Genomic DNA, 24,373 nt, shown 5'->3' with positions numbered 1-24,373 from the left:
TGACTTATAGCCTACATCTCCTGAACTTAAACTCTTAAGAGAAAACATTTTAAAGGTGCCTGGGGGTGCAATTACGCTTTACAGCTTGAGCAGTCCTAACCATTCCCTTTCCCTTTCTGTTCAGACTCCAGTCAAGGCCCCTTCCTCCATGCCATGAACCGGCTTTCAACCTCTCAGACACCGCACGGGGTGAGTTCAAATACTTAAATCAACAAAATAAGCATTTTTTTTTCCCTTCAGGTTAGCAAGTTGAGGCAGCTAACAAAGGGTCCAGCCACCCTCAGAACTTGTATGAGGGGAGGAGAGGACAGCTGGATCAGCTCTTCGCTCTGACCTCCTGCAACACGTAACTTCACCCAAAGGGTACAGAAATCAAACTTGCATTTTCCAAAATTACTTTTGGATCTAAATACAGATTTTATTTTTTTGACCAAACCTTTGGCTCTTCAAAGCTCACGTCCTTCGCGGAATGAGACTCCCTGTCCTCGAGAATGCATTTATGCATTCGTCTTATGAAGAAAGGCTGAGGACTTCGGTCTTTTTAGTCTGGAAAAAAAGACACCTGAGGGGGGATCTTATCAACGCTTATCAATACTGAAAGGGGGGGTGTCAGGAGGATGGGGCCAGGCTCTTGTCAGTGGTGCCCGGGGACAGGACAAGGGGTAACGGGCACAAACTTGACCATAGGGAGTTCCACCTAAACACGAGGAGGAACTTCTTTGCTGTGAGGGTGGCAGAGCCCTGGCACAGGCTGCCCCGAGAGGTGGTGGAGTCTCCGTCTCTGGAGACATCCCAAACCCGCCTGGAGGCGTTCCTGTGCCACCTGCTCTGGGTGACCCTGCTCTGGCAGGGGGTTGGACTGGGTGATCTCCAGAGGTCCCTTCCGACCCCCACCATTCTGTGATTATTTTTTTATTATTAGAGCTCTCTTGGTCCTTTTTATTAAGTATTATGCCACCTTCTGTGAACTCCATGGCACCCTCTTCACGGACGCTGTGTAACTGTTAACTGAAAATGAGCCCAGCGATGCAGATGAGGCAATTCCAACCAGTGCCAGGACCAAGCGGCTGGGACGATGCCCCGGACAGGGCTCAGGGCCACTTTTTCATGGGAAATGTGTCTGGAGCCTCCAGCCCAGCCCCAGCTCCGCCCTGAACACCTTAATCTGTTATACCCCAAACCTTGAAACCCATCGAGCCGTTCTCCCCCTCGGGAGGTATTTCTCGGTTTACAGGTGACGCTCGGTGGGAAGCTGCTCCAGCACTTGCTTGGCAGGACCAACCCTCAACCGCATCCCCCACCGCGCTGTCTCTCCAGGCCCAACCCAGCCGCCCGGGGCCGTGAAGCGCTTCTCCCCTACGCGGAGCGGGAGGCGGCGGGCTCGGCCCCTGCGGCGAACGGCGGGGCCGAAGGCGCCTTGCCCGCAGCCTGACGGGGCCCGATCCCCCGCGCTGCGGCTTGCGGGGACGGGACGTCCCAGCCCCGACTTTCCCTCTGATTCCCGGCCCCGGCCCGGCCGCTCACGCCCCGCCCGGCGACCCCCAGCGCCCGCCCCGCCGCCGGAAGCGCCGACCCGGACGTCGTTTAGAGGTCATGGCGGGCAAGATGGCGGCGCCCAGGCGGTGAGGGGAGAGGGCGGCGGGAGCAGCGCTGCGGCCATGAGCGCTGCCCGCCGCTGCAGCCCGCCCCGGGCGCTGGCAGGTACCGCCGCCCGCGGGGCTGCGAGGCCGCGGCGGGGTCTGGGGGTGGAGGGGGGCCGCGGTCGGTGGGGGGGGCAGGGCCGGTGCCGACCCGGGATGACCCCCGGGCTGGGAGTAATGCCTGGGGTTGCTCTATATAGTGATGTACACAGGTTGTATGTCTCTGTAAGTGTCCCTCCGTACCGGTACCTCTATAGAGCTATAGGTGTCGTGTCGTACAGGCGTGTCCTTTTCATGCATTTGACTTTGGTGCTGCCCTGTGTCAGCAGCTTCCTTTCAGCGCTGCTTGTGCCATTTTGCCGAGGTAATTTTATTGATAGCATGTAGAGCCAGTCATAGAAGAAGAGCCGAAGAATGCCTCCCTAGGGGGCTAGGAGATGTGGAAGAACTCGCCCAAACCATCAGGCCAATCCTCTGCTTTCAGTTCTTTCTCCTGGTGCCTGCAAACGTGTTTCTCCTGATCTGAGCAGCCCCAGTTCCCTTTTTGGGGGGTGTCTTGTGTCACAGCTGGTGACGTTGGAGTCTGAATTAGAAGCAAATTCAGTGGCAGAGAGGGAACTGGAATCTAATGTTCTAATTTTTTCTTTAATTAGGGTTATTTGTCTGGCATCTGAAGAACACTGGAATACGGCAGGTACCATGCCAGTTTGTGCATCTGTGCCGCGTAGCCAATGGCAGATTGGTTACATTTCAGTACTTTAACTTTCTCAAACGAATGGTAAGTCAGGGAGTTTATTTATCCCATGTTTCTCATTCTTTAATTCATTTTGTCCCATGTGATAAGTCCAAATGGAGATTAGTTGATAAAAATAATATTTTTTTATATCTACGAAGCTCGGGCAATTCTAAGCGTCTCCTTTTCTGCATTGCTTCAAAGTTAAACACTTGGGATCTAAAACATTTGAGGTTAGGGGAAACCCACTGTGGCAAGGATAATGCCTTGGGCTGCAGTGTGTCCTCTACCTGACCAGAAGCTTCCTGTGCCTTTGAAGTGGAGCGCACATCTCATGTTGAGAAGTGTGAAATGAAATTATTTTCAAAGTTATTTGTTAAAATGCTAATAAGCAAATCAAATTTTGGCTAGCATTCATATAAGTGATAGATGGAACATACTTGTTGGGGTAGTGTGTTCTGACTGAAGGGTCAATCAGTTCGTTTGAATCAAAACTCCTGAGCTCGTTAACTTAAGGGGTTACATTCTATGGCCTGTTGTTAATTTTAGGTATTAAAAGAGCTGTAATTATCATTCAAACCCCTGAAATTGTGTCGTCTTCTTTGAACAGTTGTAGCATGTGTAAGAGGATGGTGGTAAAAGACATATTTTGCTCCTTTCTGAGTTGTGTCCTGTTCATTGTACTTAGGAGCTATATCTATGAAATACGGATAAGACTAAGTCTTACAGCTAACTGCTCCTTTGACCACAAGGAGCACGTACATCTATTGGTATTTTTTGAGCTTCGTTCCTGTGTGAAGCAAGAGATCTCTTGCGGGTCTCTCCCACGCTTCTGGGGATCACCAGCACTTCCCAAATCCTTTTTTCTTGCTATTGATTTCATCTGTATTCACATCATTCATACAGGGTTTCATGTCTCCCTTTATAATTATTAACTTGTACTTTAAACCATGATTAACTGAAAGCTCAGTCTTTTTATGTCTGTTGCTTGAAATACATAGAATATTTTGGGAAAGAAAATACATAGGAGAAGCGAAATGCTCTTTTTCTTACTCTTGTGTTTTATTCTGCAAGAGTTTTAAAAGAGAGGAGACAACTGTCTTTCCTTTCAGTATATATTCATTTGAACTCCTGTTGAAAATTGTTAAACCTCGTAAATTAGCATAAAGTTTGGGCTAAGTAGTAATTGCCTAATGTGGGTGACGATTTTATGTCGTAGGAGGTAAATTGTATATTCTGACATTTTTCTGATTTTTTTTTCCCCCCCGTATCTTAAAGATACAAAACGTTTAGTGCTTATATTTGGAAACTGGAATTGTTTAAAGATGAACTGATTGACTGTAAATCTGCCTCTGTAATATCTTGTCCAACTTCAGAAACTTTTCTGCATGTGGAATAACTGTTTGAAATTCAGGCTCACTCAGTCGTGTCATCATAGGACGTAATTCTGCTACCAATAAGAATAATATAATTCATGTTGTTAATGACCTGAAATGGACAGAAATATCTTCTCAACTATTCATCTTAACATTTCTCATTCTATTCAGTATGTAACGCAATACAACAAAGACCTCAGCCAACGAGCCAAACCCAAGTCAGATTCAGTTGCATCTCCTTTTCGTGAGCTTCAGCAATTGGATCAAGAAAAAAAGGTTATACACAAGATTAGACCAATTTCACCTGTTCATCAACCTTTGTCTGAGACATCAAGCAGAAATGAGCTGAGAGAAGTGAAGTCAGCTGCAGAAACTGAAGGCTCGGTTGCACCAGTAAGAGCAGAACCCAAAGAAGACAGACAGTGGAAAGAAATGAAGCTACGTCTGGATGATTTGCCAGGAATTTTGGCACGCTTGTCCAAAATCAAGCTTACAGGTACTATACTGGTCATTTTTTCTCTTCTGCACGTCCTGTTTGATATCAGAGTTTTTCAGCATTTTACTGGTACTGTGTAGGCTTTTGTGTGATAATTCCCGCTTGACGGACGCAAAGTACCCAGGTCAATTCCATCAAATGTGTGCAGGGAAAAATTGTTTTATGGAAGTGTTTAGTGGTTTTCTCATTAAATTTGTTTAAAAACAGTGAGGAGGAGCTTGTATCGTATTGCCAGCTAACTTTTGGGAATCATAAGCAAGCATTAGTACAAAAAATTCAGTGAAACTGGATTAGGAAGTGAATTTACAAGCATTGTAAAGTAGTAGTATTTAAAGTAGTCTTGTTTAAGTTTACCAATGTTCTGGCTTATTTACTTAAGTTTCACTTTAGTAATGCTTATTGTGAAATTGGTACTAAAAGTACTAACAAAAGATAACATGAATAATTTCGTATCTTATAAAGGAAAATGTTTGTGACCAATTAGATTTTCTAAAATAAGGTATAATTTATTTTTCTGGTCAGTGATTGTATCTTCAAACCAGCAGTTTGCCTTGCAGCCTAGCTACGTTTTCCCTTACAGTAATACTTAACAACTGTAGATTACTTCATTACACATTGGTAGTGTTATATATACTTTAATGTCTAAGGAAACTAATGTTCTGACTGTAGACTTACATCTTCTCTGTATGGAGGCCAAGAACAGAAATATAATTTCCTAAGCCCCTACTGTGGTCCTCTCTCCAGTGGGTGAAATAAATTCTTGATAATAAAACTGTTGTTTGCCATAACCATTTGTTGTAATAAAAATCCTGAATTCAGTTTCCTTTTTGAAACTCTTTGTCTTGCGATATATATATTTTCATTGCTTGCTTCTCCATGGAAAAATTGTACAGACCGCATACAGTGTACAAGGGTCACTTAGATTTTTCTCTAACAAAAAGCCGTATAGTTCTCAGTGTTGATGAGACATCTCATCTTTTGGACTTGGCAAAGCTGATCTTGTTTGTATGTCCAAATGTTCTTCCTCATTATTTTTTAAAAAGCTCAAGGTGTTTATTTTATGCTGGTAAAGAGCTGGGTTAGTAGACTCGAGGGATGAAAAGCTCATCTTTTGATACTTTACCATGCAGCTTTTACCTCTTAGCCTTGGTAGTTTCAAATTTAGGTATATAAAACTCCTACTGGCACATTCAGTGGTTACCAGGATTATTGTACTTCAAAGTTGCAACAGCTTTGTCCACATACAACCTCAACTATTGCCTCTTCTTTATTCTTGCATAATACAGGTCTTGTCTCTTTCTCCCCCGTCCCGTTCAGTTTTGGTAATATTTTGGTTTTGTTGGGCTCACCATGGATAACTTAAGTGCTATATGAACGATTTGCTCTTCTGGCGTATTTTCAGTGAGGTGATTTTATTTAAGTGGCTCTTCTATGTGAACTTGAAAGCTGGCTAGTTATTGAAGTAGAATTAAATTTAAAAAATCTCACTAGATCCAGAAATTAAAAGTTAAAATGCAATGATTTAGTGACCACCTTAAAAAGGAGAGGGAGCGGATGAACTGTGGTTGCTAATGCTCCTTATGGGTAAGCTCAGTGTTAATCCTACGAGTATTACTGGTGCTGGAGCATTACGGGTGCTCCTCATAATGGGAGTTTCAAGAACTACACCAAGATGGAAGAGTGTCTTTTTCTAGAGAAAATAATTTTATGGGCTGCTTTTGCTGTGTGGCCTCCCTATTGCTGCCAAACTTTTCAGTAGCTTCTGGTAGGCTCGTGTTTAACTGCAAAAGGCAATATTGACCGGCAAGAAAGCACCGCGCTCATTTTAAAATAAGGTGTTCCTTGAAAGCTGTAGAGGGCATTGGTTACAGAATTTCAAGTGCTTCAGGCTTGTCAGTTGTTTTCTATGAGTTTGCATTTTGAGATGTGCCCTTCTTGATACAAGGGGAGCGTAGTAAACTTTGTACCTGTTGAGAAGGTATAGAGATAGAGAAAAGAACCTTAACCTCTCTTCTCGTTGGAATCTTTATATGTTTGGCGGAGGTGGTGATCTGGGGTGTGGAGATTTTATTGGAAGTAGGAAGTGTAAAAGAATAAATTGGGTGAAGAGGGGCTTGTACGAGGGGAGTTCTCTTGTTGGTCTTTATTGGTCATAGAATAGTGTGAGAGATGCACAGGAAACTTATTGGGTGTAGTGTGTGGAGCAAGGGAATAGTACTAGCTTTTTTCCAACTTCTGCAATCATTTAGGCAAATTATATATTCTCTAAAGAATATGGCGGCGCAGTTCTTTGATTTTATTTTTTTATAAAGCAAAATAAGCTCTCTGAGGTCGGTTTTTAAGTTACAAATGACACACAACTCCATTCCCTTCACCCATGAAGTTCTGATAGATCTCATATCCTGTGTGTTTTTCTTGGCAGGCTCCCTATTTATACTTTTTAGAGTATGAAATAACAAAAAAACAAACTCTGCATTATGCTAAAATGGGACTTCCTTATGCCCTCCTCTTTTCCCGCTGCTAAAGTAAAGAGAATGTTTGTTTGTATTCTGAACTGTAATTCACCTTTGAAAGGAAATGAGTTTAGCGATTACCATACCCTCCTGCTTCATGTAAACTGCTGCTCTTGTGACTCTGCCATTAGAAGCTTTGCCTTACCCAACAGGAAAAGATTTTTGTTTATATTCTTTTGCCATAGAAAACAATTAGGGAACTTTTAATTACTTGTCGTGTAACCTACCTTTTTGGGTTCAATTTCCATCCTTTCCCTTCTCTGTGGTGTTCTCTGTTGGCCGCTGTCTGAACAGCTGTGTCTTACCATCTAGGCACTTGGCAAGCTAATGCATGTCTGATAAGTTTTCAGAATTATAAGTGTCATTGTTCTCAACTTTATCCTAAAGTTCATGCGTAGCTGAAAATAGGAGAGAGAGATGTGAGGGTATGGTAATAGGAGGAAATTCTAATAATTTATAATGCAAACACAGTAAGAGTTTTGGGTTGTCTCATCTTAAATTTAGCTTCATGTTTGCATTTAAGTAATGTTTTCCCTAGTGATCACAGATGAAAACTAAGATGAGCTATGTGCAAAAACACTGGAAAATTAAACTTCAGTGTTTAATTTGGGGGAGTTGGATGAAGGCATGATATGAAAAATGCTGAACGTTTTTGTGAGATATTTCTCTGTGGTTTCTGAACATTTCCTCATCGTTGCTCCTGTTAAAGGATGTCTTCATGTTGGTCTTTTGGTGAGGACAACCAGCTATTGATGTATTGCACCTGATGTAGCACCTGTCTGAGAAGTGGATGTATCAACATGGGTCAGATGCAAACTTAACTGCTAATTTCTAATCAGCTGCAGAATTTTTAATCAAACTTGCAAGTTCATTGAGGAAGGGGCTGTGTCTTTACCATGTCTCTATCTCTGCTCTGCCTGGAAGAGCTGAGTCCTGACTCCAGCCTACCATAACATGGATCTTCTTTAGAAAGTCATACTAGAGGCCATGTGTTATAAATATTTATCTACCTTTCCTTTATCCTGTGTTTTAATGTACTACAGTTAACACTTTTATTTCTGTTCACAATCATATTAGTTTGTCTGAAGATTCTTCTTCATTCACAATTGTGTATTAACTGGTTATTATTTACCCACGTCATATGCGAAGTCACAGTCTCTCCCCCAAAACCTTTATATTCTTTTACGACATCTCATTGCAAGGTACTTTTAATTTCCAACTCTTAGAAGGTGTTTTAGAGTTTTGGTAGTATTTTCTTCAAAGTACGTTTTAATAGTCAATCCATTGAACATTGCTTTTCTGTTCTGATTACTGAAAACTTTGTTTCGGATCTCACCAGAAAAACTTCTGCACTTGGTGTCTTGCTTTGGTTTAGCGTGTGCAGTATCTGTGCATAATCACAGGGACCAAAAAGGGCCGCTTCTAACCCAATCCATTTTCCCTCAAGTCAGGATCACCTTTAGGTCTGTCATTCCTAACTTGATGTTGCTTTGTCTGTTCCTAAACCCAAGCAGGGAATATACAGCTTTCCTGGGCAGCCTGTGGCAGTGTGTTACCGCCCTTACTGCTGAAAAGTGTCTCTAACAGAAACCCTCCTTTGCTTCCCTTTAAGTACGTTACTATTTCTCCAAACACCAAGAAATCTGGAAACCTCCTCAAAGTAAGCTTATATTTTGCCGTGCTTCTCTCATTGAGGCTGCGAGACGTTGTTTGGTTGTATCTACTGCTCGGAGAGTTCAACCTAGTGTCCTATTAACATGAGGTAGGAAGAGTTGAGAGTAAATTATCTCTGGTTTTGTTGTGGTCTATACCTTAGAGCTATAATAGGCCAGGCTGTTTACATCTATGTAAATCTGGAGTCATTAATCATCTTTTAATAGAGTCATTCCAGGGTTTATTGTAGTCAGATCAGAATCAAATCTATTGTGTTCTTGGCATGTGTAATGTGCATGTTGTGGACAGAATCACAAGACTGATGTAATCAATTCTCTAGGGAGGCCCATAAATTTGCTTGATGTTTGTTTTTAAGGTAAAAGTAAATAGATGGCATTTTGACGCCATCTGATCATTAGTAGCTTCTTCCACAGGAAGGAGGATGTGGAATTCTCCAATCAGCTGCCAAAAGTCTTTGAAAGACAGATTTGGAAGCATCTTATGCTTTGGTTTTCAAATCTTCTGTAAAATACGTGAATCTTGGCACAGAGAAAACATGTTTCATAAATTGAAATGGGAGGTTCTGGCTTGACATAAGGGAAAAAAAAAAAAGTTTCACCATGAGGACAGTCAAACTTTGGAGCAAGTTGCCCAGAGATGATGTGACACTTCCATCCTTGGAGATGACAAAGCCCTAAGGGACCTGCCTTGAGCGGGAGGTTGGACTTGATGTTCGCCTGAGATCCCTTCCAGTCTGAATTACGCTGTGTTGCTGCTAGACAATGTTAGACAAACACTTAGGAGAAGACACTGCCAGCTGCAAAATTGTGCATGGTTGCTATGTCATGGACTTACTGACCTACATTTAGGATTTACAAAGTGGAGACATATGATAATTTATGATCATTTTCAGTTTTGGAGACTAAAATAGAGCATTTTTTCATATGTCCCCTTTTAAGAAAATAACTCTGTCTCATTTACTAGAAGACACCTGGAATTTGTTGGCTGTCTTGCTTACATAGGAATTTGTGTCTGTGCGCTAGCGATCCTCTAGCGCGGGAGTGTTGAACTGGAAATGAGAAGCCTGAGACGTTTGCTACTGACTTATGGTGTGATCGGGAACATCCTGGTTCATCTCTTGGTCTGTTGCATATTTGTAAAAGGAAGATGATGGATATCCATCCAGCTTTGCGTAATGGCTCTTGACTGTTACCAAACCCCAGTGTACTCGAGCGACAGTGGCTAAATATGGTGCCTATGTTGTGTTTGTAGGCTAAAAATCTGGTAACAGCCGCTCTAGTAAATAAAAATCCATTTACTTTAGCGGAGTTCCAGTACGTTTCCATTTTATTCTGGAATAATGGCATTTATTTAAATAGTAGCTTTAATATAGCCAGAAACTTTGACAAAGATTTATCGGTATATGTCGTTCAGATTATTACTAGTCCACATTTATTCTCAGTTATAAATATGTCTCATATGCCTGTCAAAGTAGTTCTCATTTTGTGATTATTAAAACGGTAACTATTATCCTATCAAAGAAACAAAGCTTAATAGCAGTAGCTTTCTGGCAATTTGTTTTCCGTGCTACAAGGAAAACTAATGAGATGCAGTATTATTACAGTTTATTTTTTTGCAAAGCATTTTAAAATTGTTTGATAGTGATAATCTTTTACCATCTGCTCTGCTTGTGATATGGGACTTGAATTTTATAGGATATGATAGAAAGAGTTGTTTCAAATGATTGTCCCAAATTTAAATTTGCTTCGGGAGTTTGGCCTCCTTTAGTGTGCGGGTTATAATCAACAACAAATTTAGATGCTCCATCAGCTTTGGGAATGCTGATTTCCTTTAAGGAGCATGGAAACATTTGCAGTAGAACACTGAAAGTGTTTCTTTAATCAAAGTCAAAATGCATGTGCTTTTGTCCTTCCATATGTACTGATATACCATCAGTCCAGGAGCAGAAAGGCAATCTAAAGCTGAATTGGTTTGCTTTGGCTTTCTACGCTTTTGTTTTGGCTTGGCTACTTTTTAATAGGAGGTAAACAAAATATGGCTTAGTGATTCGCATGCTATAAATACAAATACGGGGATTTATAAAGGCAGATCACGTTACGATGAAGCCGAAGAGGAATGCAGAGACTACTGTACACTACAGACTTTTCGTATGTGTTTTTATGCTAGAAACATCATAATTCACTCTTTTTGTCACCAGTCCATTAGCTTTTTCTTTTTAATTTACGTTGAAATTGGAGACAAATGTCCCTTGTTGATTTTTTTTTTTGTTAAAGCTAAAGATGTTTAAAAGACCAAAAATTAGGTTTAGGCTGAGATCATAAGTTTAAATCCTGGCTTCTTTCTGAAGAGCATATATAATGCCAACTCTCATCAACAAATCTTGAAAGGATCAATTCCATCTATTATGCAATAAGGTGAAGTTAATTTGGCCCCTAAAGCACTAAACTAACAGAGATTAAAAAACAAACAGAGTCAATGACCTCATTCCCTTGATGTGTTCTCAATTAAATATACTTTTCCTCCATGAGGAAAACAGAAGAAGAAATGATCGCTTCCACGGTGAAAGAAAATAAACTTCCCAATCCAAAGGGAACCTTTTCTTATTTACTCTTGACGTGTTGGATTTGAATCGCTGGGCCGCGAGGCAAGCGGGGAACGCGCTGGTGTCCAGAGCGCTGCCCAAACAACTCCAAATACCTGATTCGATGGGATAAGTGAGAGGATGGGCCTCGGACTTTTTAAATGAAGTTCCGATAAGTCACACTGAAATGACTGGCTGAAATTAATCTAGAGAAATCAATGGGGACTTTAATTAGTGCTGTAGCCGTACGGTATTAGAATTTCTTTGAGGTCAGTGTAACGGTAATGTTACACTGACTGTTTGCCAATCCGCTCCACCTTTCTTCTGCAGTAAATGAGTTGCTGTTTTCCCATAATAAATTGGCGTAAAGTGCTCTCTAAGATAAGTTTTAATTAAATTCTTGCCTAGAAGTGAGCGTGTGATTTATTATGCAAAAAAATGAATGTAATCACTCTTAGAAATGCAAACGCCACTCTCTCACCGTCGTCTTTTCGGTGTATTTTTTAACCCTTATTGGTTATAAACCAATGCAGTTCCTGTTTTCTTGTGCGCTCTACTGAGAAGGATCCGAGGGGTTTGAAACCAAGATGCTGTTGTATTTGTGTAACAAATGGGGTCCAGTCTTTCAGAAATGATGAGTGGCTGCGTGTCTGTGTGGGGTTATAGGGCTGCATTGCAGATCGACTGGATTTTAGCGGTAGCTGAAGGGCGGCGAGAGCCGGGCACTGCTTTGGGGCATTGAAACCGGGGGACCCCGCTTGGTACCGGGCAGAGACCCTGATGCAGCACATTCGCAGCCTCTGAATCCATAACGGGGCTAAATAATTCCCGTATATAATAATATTATGTGTATTATTATAATAACATTCAGCTGCCAATGGTTTTTAATACTTAGAGGAAAGTTTTGATGAGCAGCTAGTTTTCGTCACTGTCTTTTTAGGATTAAATCCGAAGGTTCTAAAGCAGGCACGGTTCGTAAAACTAGCACTTTGCATGTGCATCCTCGCCGGCAGGTCGCTGCTGTGACATTTAGGTTTTCATCTCAAGTAACGCAGCTTAGCAGATAATCCAGGTATTTTCAGTCAGCAAAGGTTATTTATTTGTCATTTAACTTCAGGCAAGCGGAAGACTGTAGGAATTGGGAAGATAAGAACATTTTGATTCTTTGATTTGAGCCAGCTGAGGTCTGGAACATGTAATTACATGCAAAATATTATTTAAATACTTTCTGTTTAATAACTATTAATTTTAGATTGTAAGTTTCAAGGCCATGAGCAAAATATTCAGTAAATGTGCTGACTTTTATAGTATAAGAAATTTTTCATGTATTATTTCTTGCCAACAGTAAGGTTTCTAAGACCTATTATTTGGGTAATTACAATACTAGGATCGAGACTTGTGTAACTTTCATTTTACGCATGTGACTTGCAGTACTGTACTAAAGCTAGAATTTTGGATGACAAAACTGACAGGGATTTTTTTTATTAATCCACTCAAATTTTGAGGCCTTTAAAAGCTGCTGGGTCCATGTGATGATGTGATTTATTATTTATTTATTTTTTTTACCTTCTGCCTGAAGTTGCGCGTGTGAAATGGGACCAGTGTGAGCAGATGCTTGAACAGTGAAGTTACTCCACCAGCTGTAGCCTGCGTGCACGGAGTTTCTTTTTGACTTTCTGCATTGCTTAAGTTCCCGCTATATAATGCGTACCTCGCAATTTGGGATTTTTCTTACTGGGTTTTTTTTTCCATGTTACATTTTGCAATGATGTGTGAGTTACTGGAACAAATGCATCACCTGTACATGTTGCAGTTTGGTCCTGTGGCAAGCTCATAAAATAGAGAATACAGAGGCCTAAGTTTTATTCTCACCTCATCTACTGATGTGCTGATCTTCTGAGTTTCTCATTTCATTCGTGACAGTTCTCCTTCTCACCTTTGCCCTCTTTATGTAGAGTTTTGGTATTAATTGTATGCAGTTCCTGGAGCTACTTTGATCAGTAAAAGTAGTAAAAAGTTAGTCTGCCCAAAGGTTCTTACAGGGTTTAGCAATCTTAACCCTAGTGGTCTGTAGAAAGGAGATGGTTTCTCGTTGATGCCTTGACCTGTGCTCTGGCTTGTGTTGCAGCTCTGGTTGTAAGCACGGCGTCTGCTGGCTTTGCCATGGCTCCGGTCCCTTTTGACCTGACGTGTTTCCTGCTCGCCTCCCTCGGAACCGGACTGGCCTCCTGTGCTGCCAACTCCATCAATCAGGTCAGTCCATCTCCTCACCCGTACCGTAAACTGGGGGTGTCCTGGCTTCTGAGATGCTCCCAAGGCTGGCAGTGCAGTGCCTTCAGCTGCCGCCTGAGCTCTGAGCCACTAAAACTGACACCATGGAAGGATTAAAGTCTGCGAATTAAAGTGTAGTTGCTAGGCACAGTGTTTATTCAGAATTGAGTTGATGAGGTTTTAAGCCTCCCAATAATAATGTTTATCTTGATAATACCGAGCATGGGTCACTGAAAATGACATAGGAATGACTGTGTAATTGGAGTATAAGAATAGCCATCGGGGCTCCAGCCTTACGAGCCTGGTTCCTCGGTTGTGTTCTTATATGACCTTGTCGGACCTGCTTAAAGAATGGCTCAAAGCACCTTTCTGAAAGTCTGTAGTGGGACTTTGGTGGGGTTTGGGTGCTTACGCTCAGGCTGGAATCAGGGAATCCCCTGCATCTACAAAACATACTGAAAGTCTCCATTGAGTGGTAGCTGTTTTGTGCCGCAGATGTTCTGGGTGCTTCTTTGCGTGGGTGAATGTGCCTGTGGAGCGTGGTGCTGGTGTCTCAGCTCTCCTGCAGTTCAGCTGTGAAGCAAAGTTGCTGTTAGGCTCTTCCTAAGTCCCAAAGGAATTCTGATTTTGTGAGAGCTGAACTAGTGAATGGGGAACAACGCTCGTGGTGTTGAACAGAGTTACAAAGCATAGTAGCCACATTTATAACTTTCAATTGTAAATATGGCCTGAAAAAGAAGTGGCAGTAGCAGTGCCACCTTTGATAGCACTTTGGGGTTCCAACAATCACCTGGGAGATTGGGGGGTGAGTGCTGGGACCCTGTGAATGTCACAGGGCACGGACGTTCCCTGTGATCTACATCCTGGAGTCACCTTGATTGAGTCGCCCTCTTTGATGTTGACACCTTGTACCACCTCAGTTGTAGGCACCTGATGTGCTTGTTGAGGTTGCACCCATAAGCCACGTGTCTTGCTCAGACTGAAGTAAGTACAGGTTTTACCGTTTGTTTTCACTGAGCTTAAAATTGGGGCAGGCAGCTAACTTCGCGTCTGTTTTCCCTGCAAAATAGGAAAGATGCTGCATGATTTTTCGTTGCTTGGAAATATTTAGGTAGCCTCCCTAACTTGAAAACACTTAGGTAGCCTTGAAAAATAATTTTAAGTCAGTCGTGCTATTTTCTGAAGTATACCTTTGGTTATCATGTACATATTTTTCACATAAAGTCTGGGTAGAAAAGCTGTCATAAATAAGGAGACGCTTTCTTGGTTATGATACGATTTTAGAGCTAAGGTTTTTTCCTCCCTTTTTTCCTTTACTACTTTTTTTTAACATGAAAAATTCATTTTGTGACTTATCACTCCTTTGAAATATTTACTGTCGTGTTTACTTTCACCTTTGATGTGGATACTACTGGACTGAGGAGAATTAATTATTTCTTGTTTAGAGACTCCCATGTGACCTGTCTGTCTTGAGATTTTGATAGATCATCCTAGAGATGATATTCACGCACAAGCAGCTGTTTTTCTTTGTCTTCAGCTTCTACGTATTGCTCAGTGTTGTATTTTGTCTCTGTATTTAAAAACTCTTGGAAGGCACTTTTTAAAATGTTGAGATACTTGGGAGTACCAGAAATCCTGCACCATAATTCGGAGTCTGACGTTTTTGAGGCTTGCTGGAATGGGAAGGGAAAGTTAGGAGTGCAGTAACTTTGTGCTTGGCCTCAAAATTCACTGTTTACTCACTGTTGTCTCACCGTAGGAACAGCTGTTAATATGCCCCTAAATGGAGAAGCTTACTCCGGCCTCACAGAGTGTAAAACTCTTTCAGAATCTCAGCTGAATGCTTTAAGTTTGCCCACTCGCTCATGTTGAGCCACTTGCCTATGCAGATAGACCTTCAAGGCAACTCCTCTCATTAAGGAAAATAAAGCAGCAGAGTTGGTAACAAAGCAAAAAAAAAAAGAGCTGTGGGCCAGGACCTTGTTTGTCAATGGATTCTTTCAGTCGATGAGCAACCCTTTCCCGGTGCTGCAGTGTCCGAATTGGCTGGGAATTTAATTTTCGATAAATACTGTAAGCTTGGGTATCCTTCTCGACCTTTGGGAGGCAGCACATTTGACTTGGAACTTCCTTTATTGCTACTTCGCTCTGTCCATTGCTCCCCATACGCATCCTCTTCTCTGGCAGCTCATGACTCATGTTTCCCTTGTTGCTCCTTGCTATCCCTTAAGGACCTTTTTATACGATAACCGTCTTTCCGCTTCCCATCTTGCTATAAATCTGTACATCTTTAAGGGCAACTCGTCTTTCCCACCCCTCATTTCCCTGCTAAATCTGTGTTCGCGATTTACAGTCCTCAACTATGTCGTGGGAAGGTAACGTGTCGATTGTTTAAGATTCTTCCCCGTGATTTAGGACAGGATGTGAGGAGCCTGGTTCTGTGAAAATGTGATGGAGATTCCATAATATTTGTGGAAGTATTGATACAAACTTTTAACGGTTCAAATTCTGTCATTAGGAGTGGTTTTTTTCCTTCTCTCGACCACTTCATTTTAGCAATCTGGTAGGAGCTGAGTCCAGTTTACCTGCATTGAAGGAAGTTGAATTAACTATTTAGGTTGAATTAACTACTGGGGAGGGAGCCAGGACTACGCTAAGTAACACACAGAGACCAAGTTGTCGTATTTTGTTCCTGTACGAAGTTGATCTAAAATGATCCTTTAATTATCACTTCCTCTCTTGATTTCAGATGGGTGTATGCCATACTCTAAGCACTTTTTTTTCCCCTAACTGCAAGAGCTAGAAAGTTACAAAAATTGGGCAGAGTGAAGGTTCCTGCCCCACTTTCACTGTCCTTAACAATAAAGTAATAATAAAAGAATTATGGGACTTGGCAGCATTGTATTTTTCCATTGTTTATAGAAGTACAATCTGGGTATTTATCAATCAAAGGCATGTATTTACAAACAAGTTTCACAACCCGTAAATTCTAAATTCTAGCTGTACTTTGCGATGCAAGTAGAAATAATGTATTTTTAATGACGATTCTGTGAAACTGGGTGATTATTTTTTAAAGGCTTATGACTTTTTTTTTTGTGTGTGTGTGAAATGACAGTGAAAAAGTTGTGTTTGAAAATATCCTGGAAAACATAGACAAAAAGTACTTGAGCACGGGCTTGCGTTGGGGGGAAACGTGGTGCCCGCTCTACAGCGAGGTCATTGTAGAAACATTTGTGTAGAAGCTGTCAGGAGAAGAATCTTGGAGTAATTTATGTTGGACAGTAGTTTGATAGAAACAGAATCCCTCAGGCTGGTGGAAAATGTTATGAATTCTGGGGATGTGGATAAATACCGGCGGGTCCTCGGGTTTTCCTGTAGAGCGTGTTGGGTCTGTGGGCTCTAAGGGAGTAAACTCCTGCTGGGAGGTGCCAGAGGAAAGATAGTGTTTTATTTCTCTTGTCCTCTACCAGCAGTTCTGCCTCTGCCTCACTCCTTCGTATCGCAATCCTTCGGAGTTGTACCTCGCACCTAATCTAGCATTTTAGTGGCACGTTAATCCAGTGGTCCCTGCTTCTCTTCCACATCAGGCAACACTGCGTTATATCCTTCAGCCCTTCGCTGTTGTACTACAACATGTCACCACTTCTCACTCCCACCTGCTAAAACTGCTTTCCTCTTTCTTTCCCCCCCCACCCCCCCTCTTTTTCTAATGGCGCACTTTCTTTTTTCCGTCATTAAAGTAACTTAAAATTATTTTGGACAGGTGTTCTTTAGTAGTGTTCTATCTTTTCAAAATAATCAATATTTTACGGTGGTTTTTAATTAAAAAAAAAATCACTTAATGCATTTACCAAGGAATAGACCGAGATACGTTTTTACTGTAACATTACTAAGCTAGCCAAAACCACCGGAAAATCTCATTAGAAGAGATCAGTCTTATTAATTGCAGTTATGGTAAGGAAATGGAAATATGTTCTGGGGTTTCATCTTGTAAACACTGCATGTTAATCTTGAATAAAACAATTATTCCTAGCATATCACTTTTCTATACTGTCCACTTTCCTGACTCTTGCAGCGTTGTACGTTGGTACGGATACACAAGAAGGTATTTTACCTTAGTGCCATTCATAACAGTGACAAAAAAGAATAACAAAAACATTGGTTTTCTGATTGGTGAGGGATGAATCTTGTAACTTTTTCTTTTTCTATGCTAGACTCATGCTGTCACAGAAATGGAGTGGGAGAAAATGATACTTAATTAGTTAATAATCTTTTGCTTCTTTGTAGCTCTGGGTTTTGATGATTTTTTTGAAAGCTGACTCAAGTTTCAAGGAGTAGACTGTTACATTTATATTATGGAGAAAACATGTCATTTTTGAGACTTCTAAGATACTAGCCTCTGATTTATGGAGAAGGAGATAAAACATGAAGAGATGTTTACAACACAATACACGGCATTAAAATGTTAAAGGAATCGCATGCACATTTTATATGTCAAGTACATTCTTCTGTAACTGCAGCACGGTTAAAAAGTGGGAGCGAGCTATAAAGATGAAAGCAGGATGTTTAAAATGGTTTGAATTTAGTAACCGAGAGATAAAATGATGTGGTTGGATTTGACTGATGGCACCTTGAAAAGGAAGCAGACCGGACTGAATATCTTAGCTGAAGTTAGAGAGCTGAAAAGAAGAAATATAGTAAATATGTTAATGGGAATGAGAGAACGAATGTAAGACCAGTGAACGTCCCCGTCCCTTCAGGCTCTGATCTGATGGCTGCGTTTTGCTCTTAATGTCATCCTCTCTTGACAGCGATGATCCCTTAGAAGTGTAGCTGTTTAAGGGTGGGAGGGGTGGCTTTAGCATTAAAATAATGGAGTGAAATTCAGGATTGGAGTTCAGTTGCCAGCCCAGGGACCTTGTCTGTGGTCTTTTTTGTTAGGACAAACTGTGATGGTCATCTGGGTACCGCGGTGGTGGGCACCAGGCTAAGTAAAGTCAAAAGAGAGCAGCCTCTCATCCAGTTTTTAATCCACTTCACTATCTCTACCTTACCAGAAGGATAGCTGCAGTCTTCACCTTTTATGATATTTTGCTGTCCTGTAATGACTCGATTGGCCAGTACTCATGACTTAAAAAATGCTACAAAAGTAATAAGCCTACTTAGACAAGCGACTATTGCCCCATTTTCCAGAGAAAGGTCAACTGGAGCTTACAAATACAGTAACATTTTTAAATCCTCATCACACCTCCGCTGCCTGTAGATGAAGCTGTGCTTTGCTGCACTGATGGTCCAAAATCAACGTTTTTACAGTTGTTTTTGCAAGTATGTGCTAATGAGCAACGCGTGGTCTCAAGGGAACAAACCGGGCAAATTGCTCCAATTCAGATAAACTGTTCCTACCACACGGGCCAAGCAACGACGTCGTCAGTTGGAGTCCTGCTAATGTGCTCGGAGTCCTGCGCTTAATCATAACGAGTTGATGTTTGTCGTGTAGTTGTAGTTTTCTGAGCCACCTGGTGTTGAAGGTCATGCAACGGGATGAAAGGAGGAGGAAAATGTTAAGTTTGAGGGTTTCGTTTTTTTTAATTTTGGAGTAAACGTTCTGAAAGAATGTGTAGCGCTGATTGTCAGAGGTCCAACACCTTGTTCCTCTCTCAAGATATATTGGCTGTAACCGTTTTAGCTTGCTGGGCCTGTAAAAATAGTAATTCATTTTTCAAGGAGAGGAAAAGAAAAAAAACAAACCCATGAGGAATTAGTTATTGTGAACACCTGCATCGTTGGGAGGAGGAGGGTGGCTAGGAGATGTGCCGCCAGCTTCCATGGTGGAGTGGAGTCGAGTCTTCTCCTTATCAACTCCACATTTTGTTTCAGGTCAAGCAGTAACAATGATGATTTTATGTGAATGAGATGCGGCGGATGAAATAGTTTTTAAGTATTAACTCAGCCCCTCTTTCCTCTGTCGTCCCCTGCCCCATCAAACAGCTTTTGTGAATGAGAAGGAACCTGGGAGGTTTGTATGTGGTTGGGTCCCACCAATCTCGTGAGCACAGAGTTTTTTTAATTTGTATCTTCTTTTGTTTCTGCAAGTTTTGTAAATATTCTGGTTTTAGCTTGATCAGAGGCCCTGCAATACTACTTGCTTCTCAGTTTCCCCATCTGAGAGATGTTTAATGCAGGTTTTTTGGTCATAGAAGTAACAATGGTTCAGATTGGACTATTAGGCCCCAAGGAAACTGTTTGCTTTCTGTGGCTGTGAAAAATACTGTAAAGTGATGTGACGTTAGTAGTTGTGTTCCTTTCAGGGAGCTGCTGCTGTGGCTTCTGAGGAAATCTATAGAGAAATCTATAGAGAAATCTGTTAGAAGGATTGAAGCAATAGAGAAAAATAAAACAAGGTTTAAACTAATGTGCAGAAAGTGGTAGTTAGTGATGGATGCTTGGATTATTGAAGAAGTGGAAAAGAAAAATAGGAGGAATCTGGTAGTCCCTCAGACTCCCTTCTCTGTATTTCCCAGTGAGGAAACTCAACACAAAGAGAGAACAGCAACAGTTCTTATGTTCCCCCGAACCAAGTGGTTATTTGGTGTTATCTCATCATGCCTAAACTTTTCATACTAAATACATGCTTTATTGAATGTCTGAAGGCATGGAGTGGGAAGTTTTTATTCCGATGCCGATGTTATTAATATGCCGTAATTCAGACCCAAGTTGGAGGAGATGACGTCTGTCAGATCATCCAGCCCAACTCCACTCAGTGCAGGTTTTTCCCAAGTAATCTACTCAAAGTTCCGTCTTGTCCACTTTTTGAAAGCTTAGAGAATTATTCTTTTTTTTTTTTTTGCTTCTTTCCCTAGCAGATTAGTACACTGCCGTGTTTGAATGAGAGAACTTGTTTTAAATGCCGACAAGATTTGCTCCGTACGGCGTATTTGAAAAATCAGATAGTTGAGTGATTGGTTTAAAGTGATTTAGAAAGAGCCTAAAATGACTTTCCAAGGTTTTGGGTTTCCAAATCAAAATATTTCATGCCTGGCTAACAGCACCTTGTCCTTCCTGCGTGCATCCTGGCAGGCGCTTCCCCTTTTTTCGGCTGGAAACGGTGAGCGCGTCCATCAGCCCGCACTCCTGGATCTTCAGCTGGGATTAACACCTGATGCATCTCTGTCTCCCTCTGAAGTCCCCTCTGTTTTGACTGAGCAGATTGCCTGCAGCAGGCGGCCCGGCCTTTCATCTGCCCCCCCCGGCGATCAAAAGATTGTCAGGGGTGGTTATTAAAACCTGGTGTTTAACTCTGGAGTACGGGAATGTCAGTGTTGGAGGCAGCCTGGGATGTAATTTACAGTACATAATAAATATAAGAGAAGCGCAACACTGGAGAAGTCTATCTTGTGCTCCAAAGTGTGCTGATATATGCTGCTTTGATATTTTAACTGCTAGGCAACCTTCATTAGTGGTCATTGAAGATCATAACTTACGGCTCCGTCAGATGATTCGTAATTGCAACAGTTACATCAAGTTAGCGTGTAGGAATCCTTGATATCGAGTAGGAATGGTTCAGCTTGCGAAGACGTATTTCACGAGAGTGAAAATGATGAGCACTAATGAGAACCAACCTCTGAAGGCCCGATAAATTTTAAATGCAGAGATTATCTTTGCAAAGCATAAATTATTTGACCTACAACTGAAACTTGGTAATGGATCTTTGAAAAATATTATAAATTAATGCGTACCATTGTTGGAAGAAATTCTCTTTCCTCATATGCATATTGTGTGAGTATTGTGCATGAAGAGTCTTCAAAAGAAAGTGGATGGCTTCCCACAGCCCTAGAGGGAGGAGCACTGAGACCCCAGTCACCAAAGTGTGATGTTCAACAAAAAAAAGTACAAATAAATAAACCAGCATCCTTTTTCACTACGTTGTCTCCCTCTGTGGCGTTCCTTATTAGCGTAAAGCTTCAGATTTTAGAGGAGTTTAAATCAAAATGTTTTGGTTTGATTTTTATGTTACATTTCATATAAATTAAAATCCAACTAAAAACCCTAAAGAGTGGATAAAAAGTTGTATTTAATGTTGTGGCCCTTCTTCGCGGGTCATCAGGCTTCCTGATCTGATAAAGATTCCACTAGATGCACAAAATAAGTGTGTCCTATTGTTTGTTATTTAGTTAACGGGGCAATTGGTATAAATGTTGGGTGCAGACTTTCTCCCCTGGGTTGTGCTTGTTGGTGAGCAGTTGTGTCCTGAACGAACGCCAGAAAGCAGGTGGGATGGCAACGGGGATTTTATGGAGGAGATGTGGCTGTGGACATGGAGCCTCCTCCCCGCCGCCAGGACACTGCGAGGTCCTCTGTTTTCTTTCTCCCCGGCTGAAATTGTCCTTTTTTCCATGTAGGCTCTGATGATAGATATGGTCTGAGAGGGAATACAGAGAAAATTCCTGTTGTCATTCTGAAATATCAGTCTGGCAGATTAGAACTTTCGGGTTATAACTGCAGAAACGGCCTAACTTCTGTGCGTACGTGAATCCTCAAGACGATGTGTTTTGATGCTGCAGGAAGTTTTCTCTCGTTAGCACCACACTAAAAGGCTCTCTGGAAATACTGAGGGCAAGTGAGGTAGGGGGAAAAGAAAGATATAATTTACCAAATGATTAATTGTCAGGAATACTTCAGTGGTGTGGGGTTCCCTTTAGATCCAATGCCAGATTTCCCCTGGAAACCCTGATCACAGGCAGAACAAAGGAATTTCAAAGGACTGAAATGATGGAATGTGGTGAGAGCACTAGACAAAAGGGAAAACCTAGTACTTAATAAGATTTATCTGGCCTTTTGATCCACAGGGGTATTGCCTTTCCAAGTTTAGAAAAGGAAAAGTGAAAATAGCTAGTCGATTTATTATTTTTTTTTTGTCAGTCTTCAAATACATGTTCTGATGTTTTCCAAATTGCTGAGAATTTCTTCAGCAATGCAAGTATTAAATTCTAATCTTATTAGATAATTAGTGAAATGTCATTTTCTTTTTGTAATTTACGTAGTGTTATATTCATCCTGTTTATTGCCTTGAGTTAGACTCCTGACAGTTTCGAAGAAGGCGATCCGGTACTTTGTGTACTGTGCTGTACGAAAAATAACGAGTATGTGCTGAAGTATGACTCACAAGGGTTAAGGAAAATTATTTCCTGGTTCCCTGCAACAGCCTACCAACACCATTTCTTTAGGGAATAGCTCATTGAAACACAAACCCAGAGCATTCTAACAATCCCTTTCCTTTTGAATTATTTTAGGGTTTTTCTCTTCAAATTTCCATTGTTAAAAAATACCGTGTAAATGCCATGAGTTCACATTCTACTTTGTCTTCATAATATCGGACGGGATTTCTGTGCAGTAAAATGGAGTAAAAGTCCTCTTTCTTTAGTCTCGCATGACTGTCGTTGCTGTTAATGCAAAGTTTTGCTCTGCTTTGTCTTTGTTACGCGCTCCGATATTGTCAGTGGTGGCCAGGAAGAGTGGCGTGAGCTAGCAGAGCGCTCGTCAGCTAGAGTTGGCAAAGGCAAGGAGGGCTGGAGCAAGCACTTATAATGTTCGTGTTTGTACGGGCTGCGAGACGTTAATTTACCTGTGTCTTTTGACTTTTTTTTTTTTTTTTTTATCCAAAGGTGCAAGATTTTACTGTAAAGCCTAGTGCAAAGTCGATTCTGCTGACCTCATCTGCTGGAGCTCAGAAGTGGGTTTTGGGTAGTTTTTTGGGCAGTCCCAGGGGAATCATCTCTTTCTCTGCTGTAGCTGAGTAGGGAGAAGGAAGAGGCCATACCTTGAGGTTATGAGGAAAGGGATGAGGAGGGTCTTGGCACACCTTTTCCTAGGAAAGAGTGAAGCAGCCGTTGCTATGGATGTTCTCCGCTGAAAAGTGGAAAGGATCTTTCTTGCACAGTTGCTGGAACTGCTGTGACTGCGAGGTTGAAGAGACGCGCTATTTTATTGACAGTGAAAATCTTGTTTTCTCGGGAATTCTCATGTGGGGAAGCTCAGAGTAACTGTACTTCAGGTTTCAGGAGGCGTCTGGTGTAAACACGCGCACGTGTACTGCGTGAATGTCTCTGTAGCCCATGCAGTAACTAATACTACAAAGTCTGACGACAGTGTAGTATGAAGTGCTTAATTATTTCAACTCTTCTTTACCTTGGTCACGTTGATCCTTTTTCGTTATCTTTATATAGAATTTAACTGTCCTGGTAGTTTGGCACAAATATCACAGTGATATAATTCTTTTGATTTTTCCTTCAAACTCTGTAAGTAGTTTGTTGGAAAAGCACTTCTGGGGTTGTCATGGTGGCAGGTCACCGAGAGCGTGATAAAGCGAGCTCTGACAGAAGTGGTGCACCAATAGGTGGGTTTGGTTCCAGTTTTGAAAACTCCCCGTCATATGTAATAGTGGTGATTTGCTCCTGTGTCAGTGCTGTGGCATTTAACCATTAAATTTTTGAAGGCACCGTACCAGGTCTTTGAAGTAGAGTCTGCAGATACAAGTTACAGAGGATCCTTCCCGTCGTATCTGTGGTGGTAGTACAGAATTTTATTATTTAATATCTGTAGTGCAATAGAGTCCGGTGTTTTCCCAGTGTAAGAAGATGTGTCCTGCAGAGTTTGCAACCTGTGAAGTTGTGGAGTGTTAAAGTATGAGGATTTGCCTTTAAAGAGCAAACCACTTCTCCGAGTTGCATCCCTTTTCACGGGAGGGTAGAGGGAAGATTGAAAAGCAAGTTGATTAGGCTGTAGAAATCAAAGAAGGTAGTTACTGTCACGAGAGATGTAGTCTTGAATGGAAACAAGCTGCATTAAGCATGTAAAAACTCAAGGACCATCCATCTTCTTCCTGGACGTGACTGAACTGAACCTTGGAAGTGCTGGAGGAAGTATTAAAATTTGTCCAAGCTTGTGTTTGTTGGTAAGGCTGCTTACTACCCGCAGCCTAGAGTTTACTGAAAATCAACACGCGTCACATCCTAGAAGAAACAAGAAAGTCATTGAGAGTTGATTTATGCTGGTTAGAATTCTTACTCATAAAATGCTTCTTGATTTTTTT

At 41.5% G+C, this 24,373-nt stretch overlaps 1 protein-coding gene across 2 annotated transcripts in view; it reads left to right on the top strand.

Annotated features, from left to right (window-relative positions):
• The first annotated feature begins 1,396 nt into the window (after positions 1 to 1,396).
• The window catches only part of COX10 (cytochrome c oxidase assembly factor heme A:farnesyltransferase COX10), a 110,937-nt gene continuing 87,960 nt past the window's right edge, over positions 1,397 to 24,373 (top strand). Inside the window, exons 1-4 of one of the 2 annotated variants that reach the window (XM_074607394.1) lie at positions 1,397 to 1,701; positions 2,294 to 2,418; positions 3,921 to 4,245; positions 13,142 to 13,266. In XM_074607394.1, coding sequence (XP_074463495.1) covers positions 1,659 to 1,701; positions 2,294 to 2,418; positions 3,921 to 4,245; positions 13,142 to 13,266 — 618 coding nt within the window. In that variant the 5' untranslated portion in view covers positions 1,397 to 1,658. The remainder of the gene's footprint in view (positions 1,702 to 2,293; positions 2,419 to 3,920; positions 4,246 to 13,141; positions 13,267 to 24,373) is intronic. The other variant, XM_074607395.1, reaches the window with a different exon arrangement.

The sequence above is a fragment of the Larus michahellis genome, chromosome 14 (genome assembly GCF_964199755.1).
Source record: "Larus michahellis chromosome 14, bLarMic1.1, whole genome shotgun sequence".
Lineage (NCBI taxonomy): Eukaryota > Metazoa > Chordata > Aves > Charadriiformes > Laridae > Larus > Larus michahellis.
This window is presented reverse-complemented; position numbering and strand designations above follow the sequence as displayed.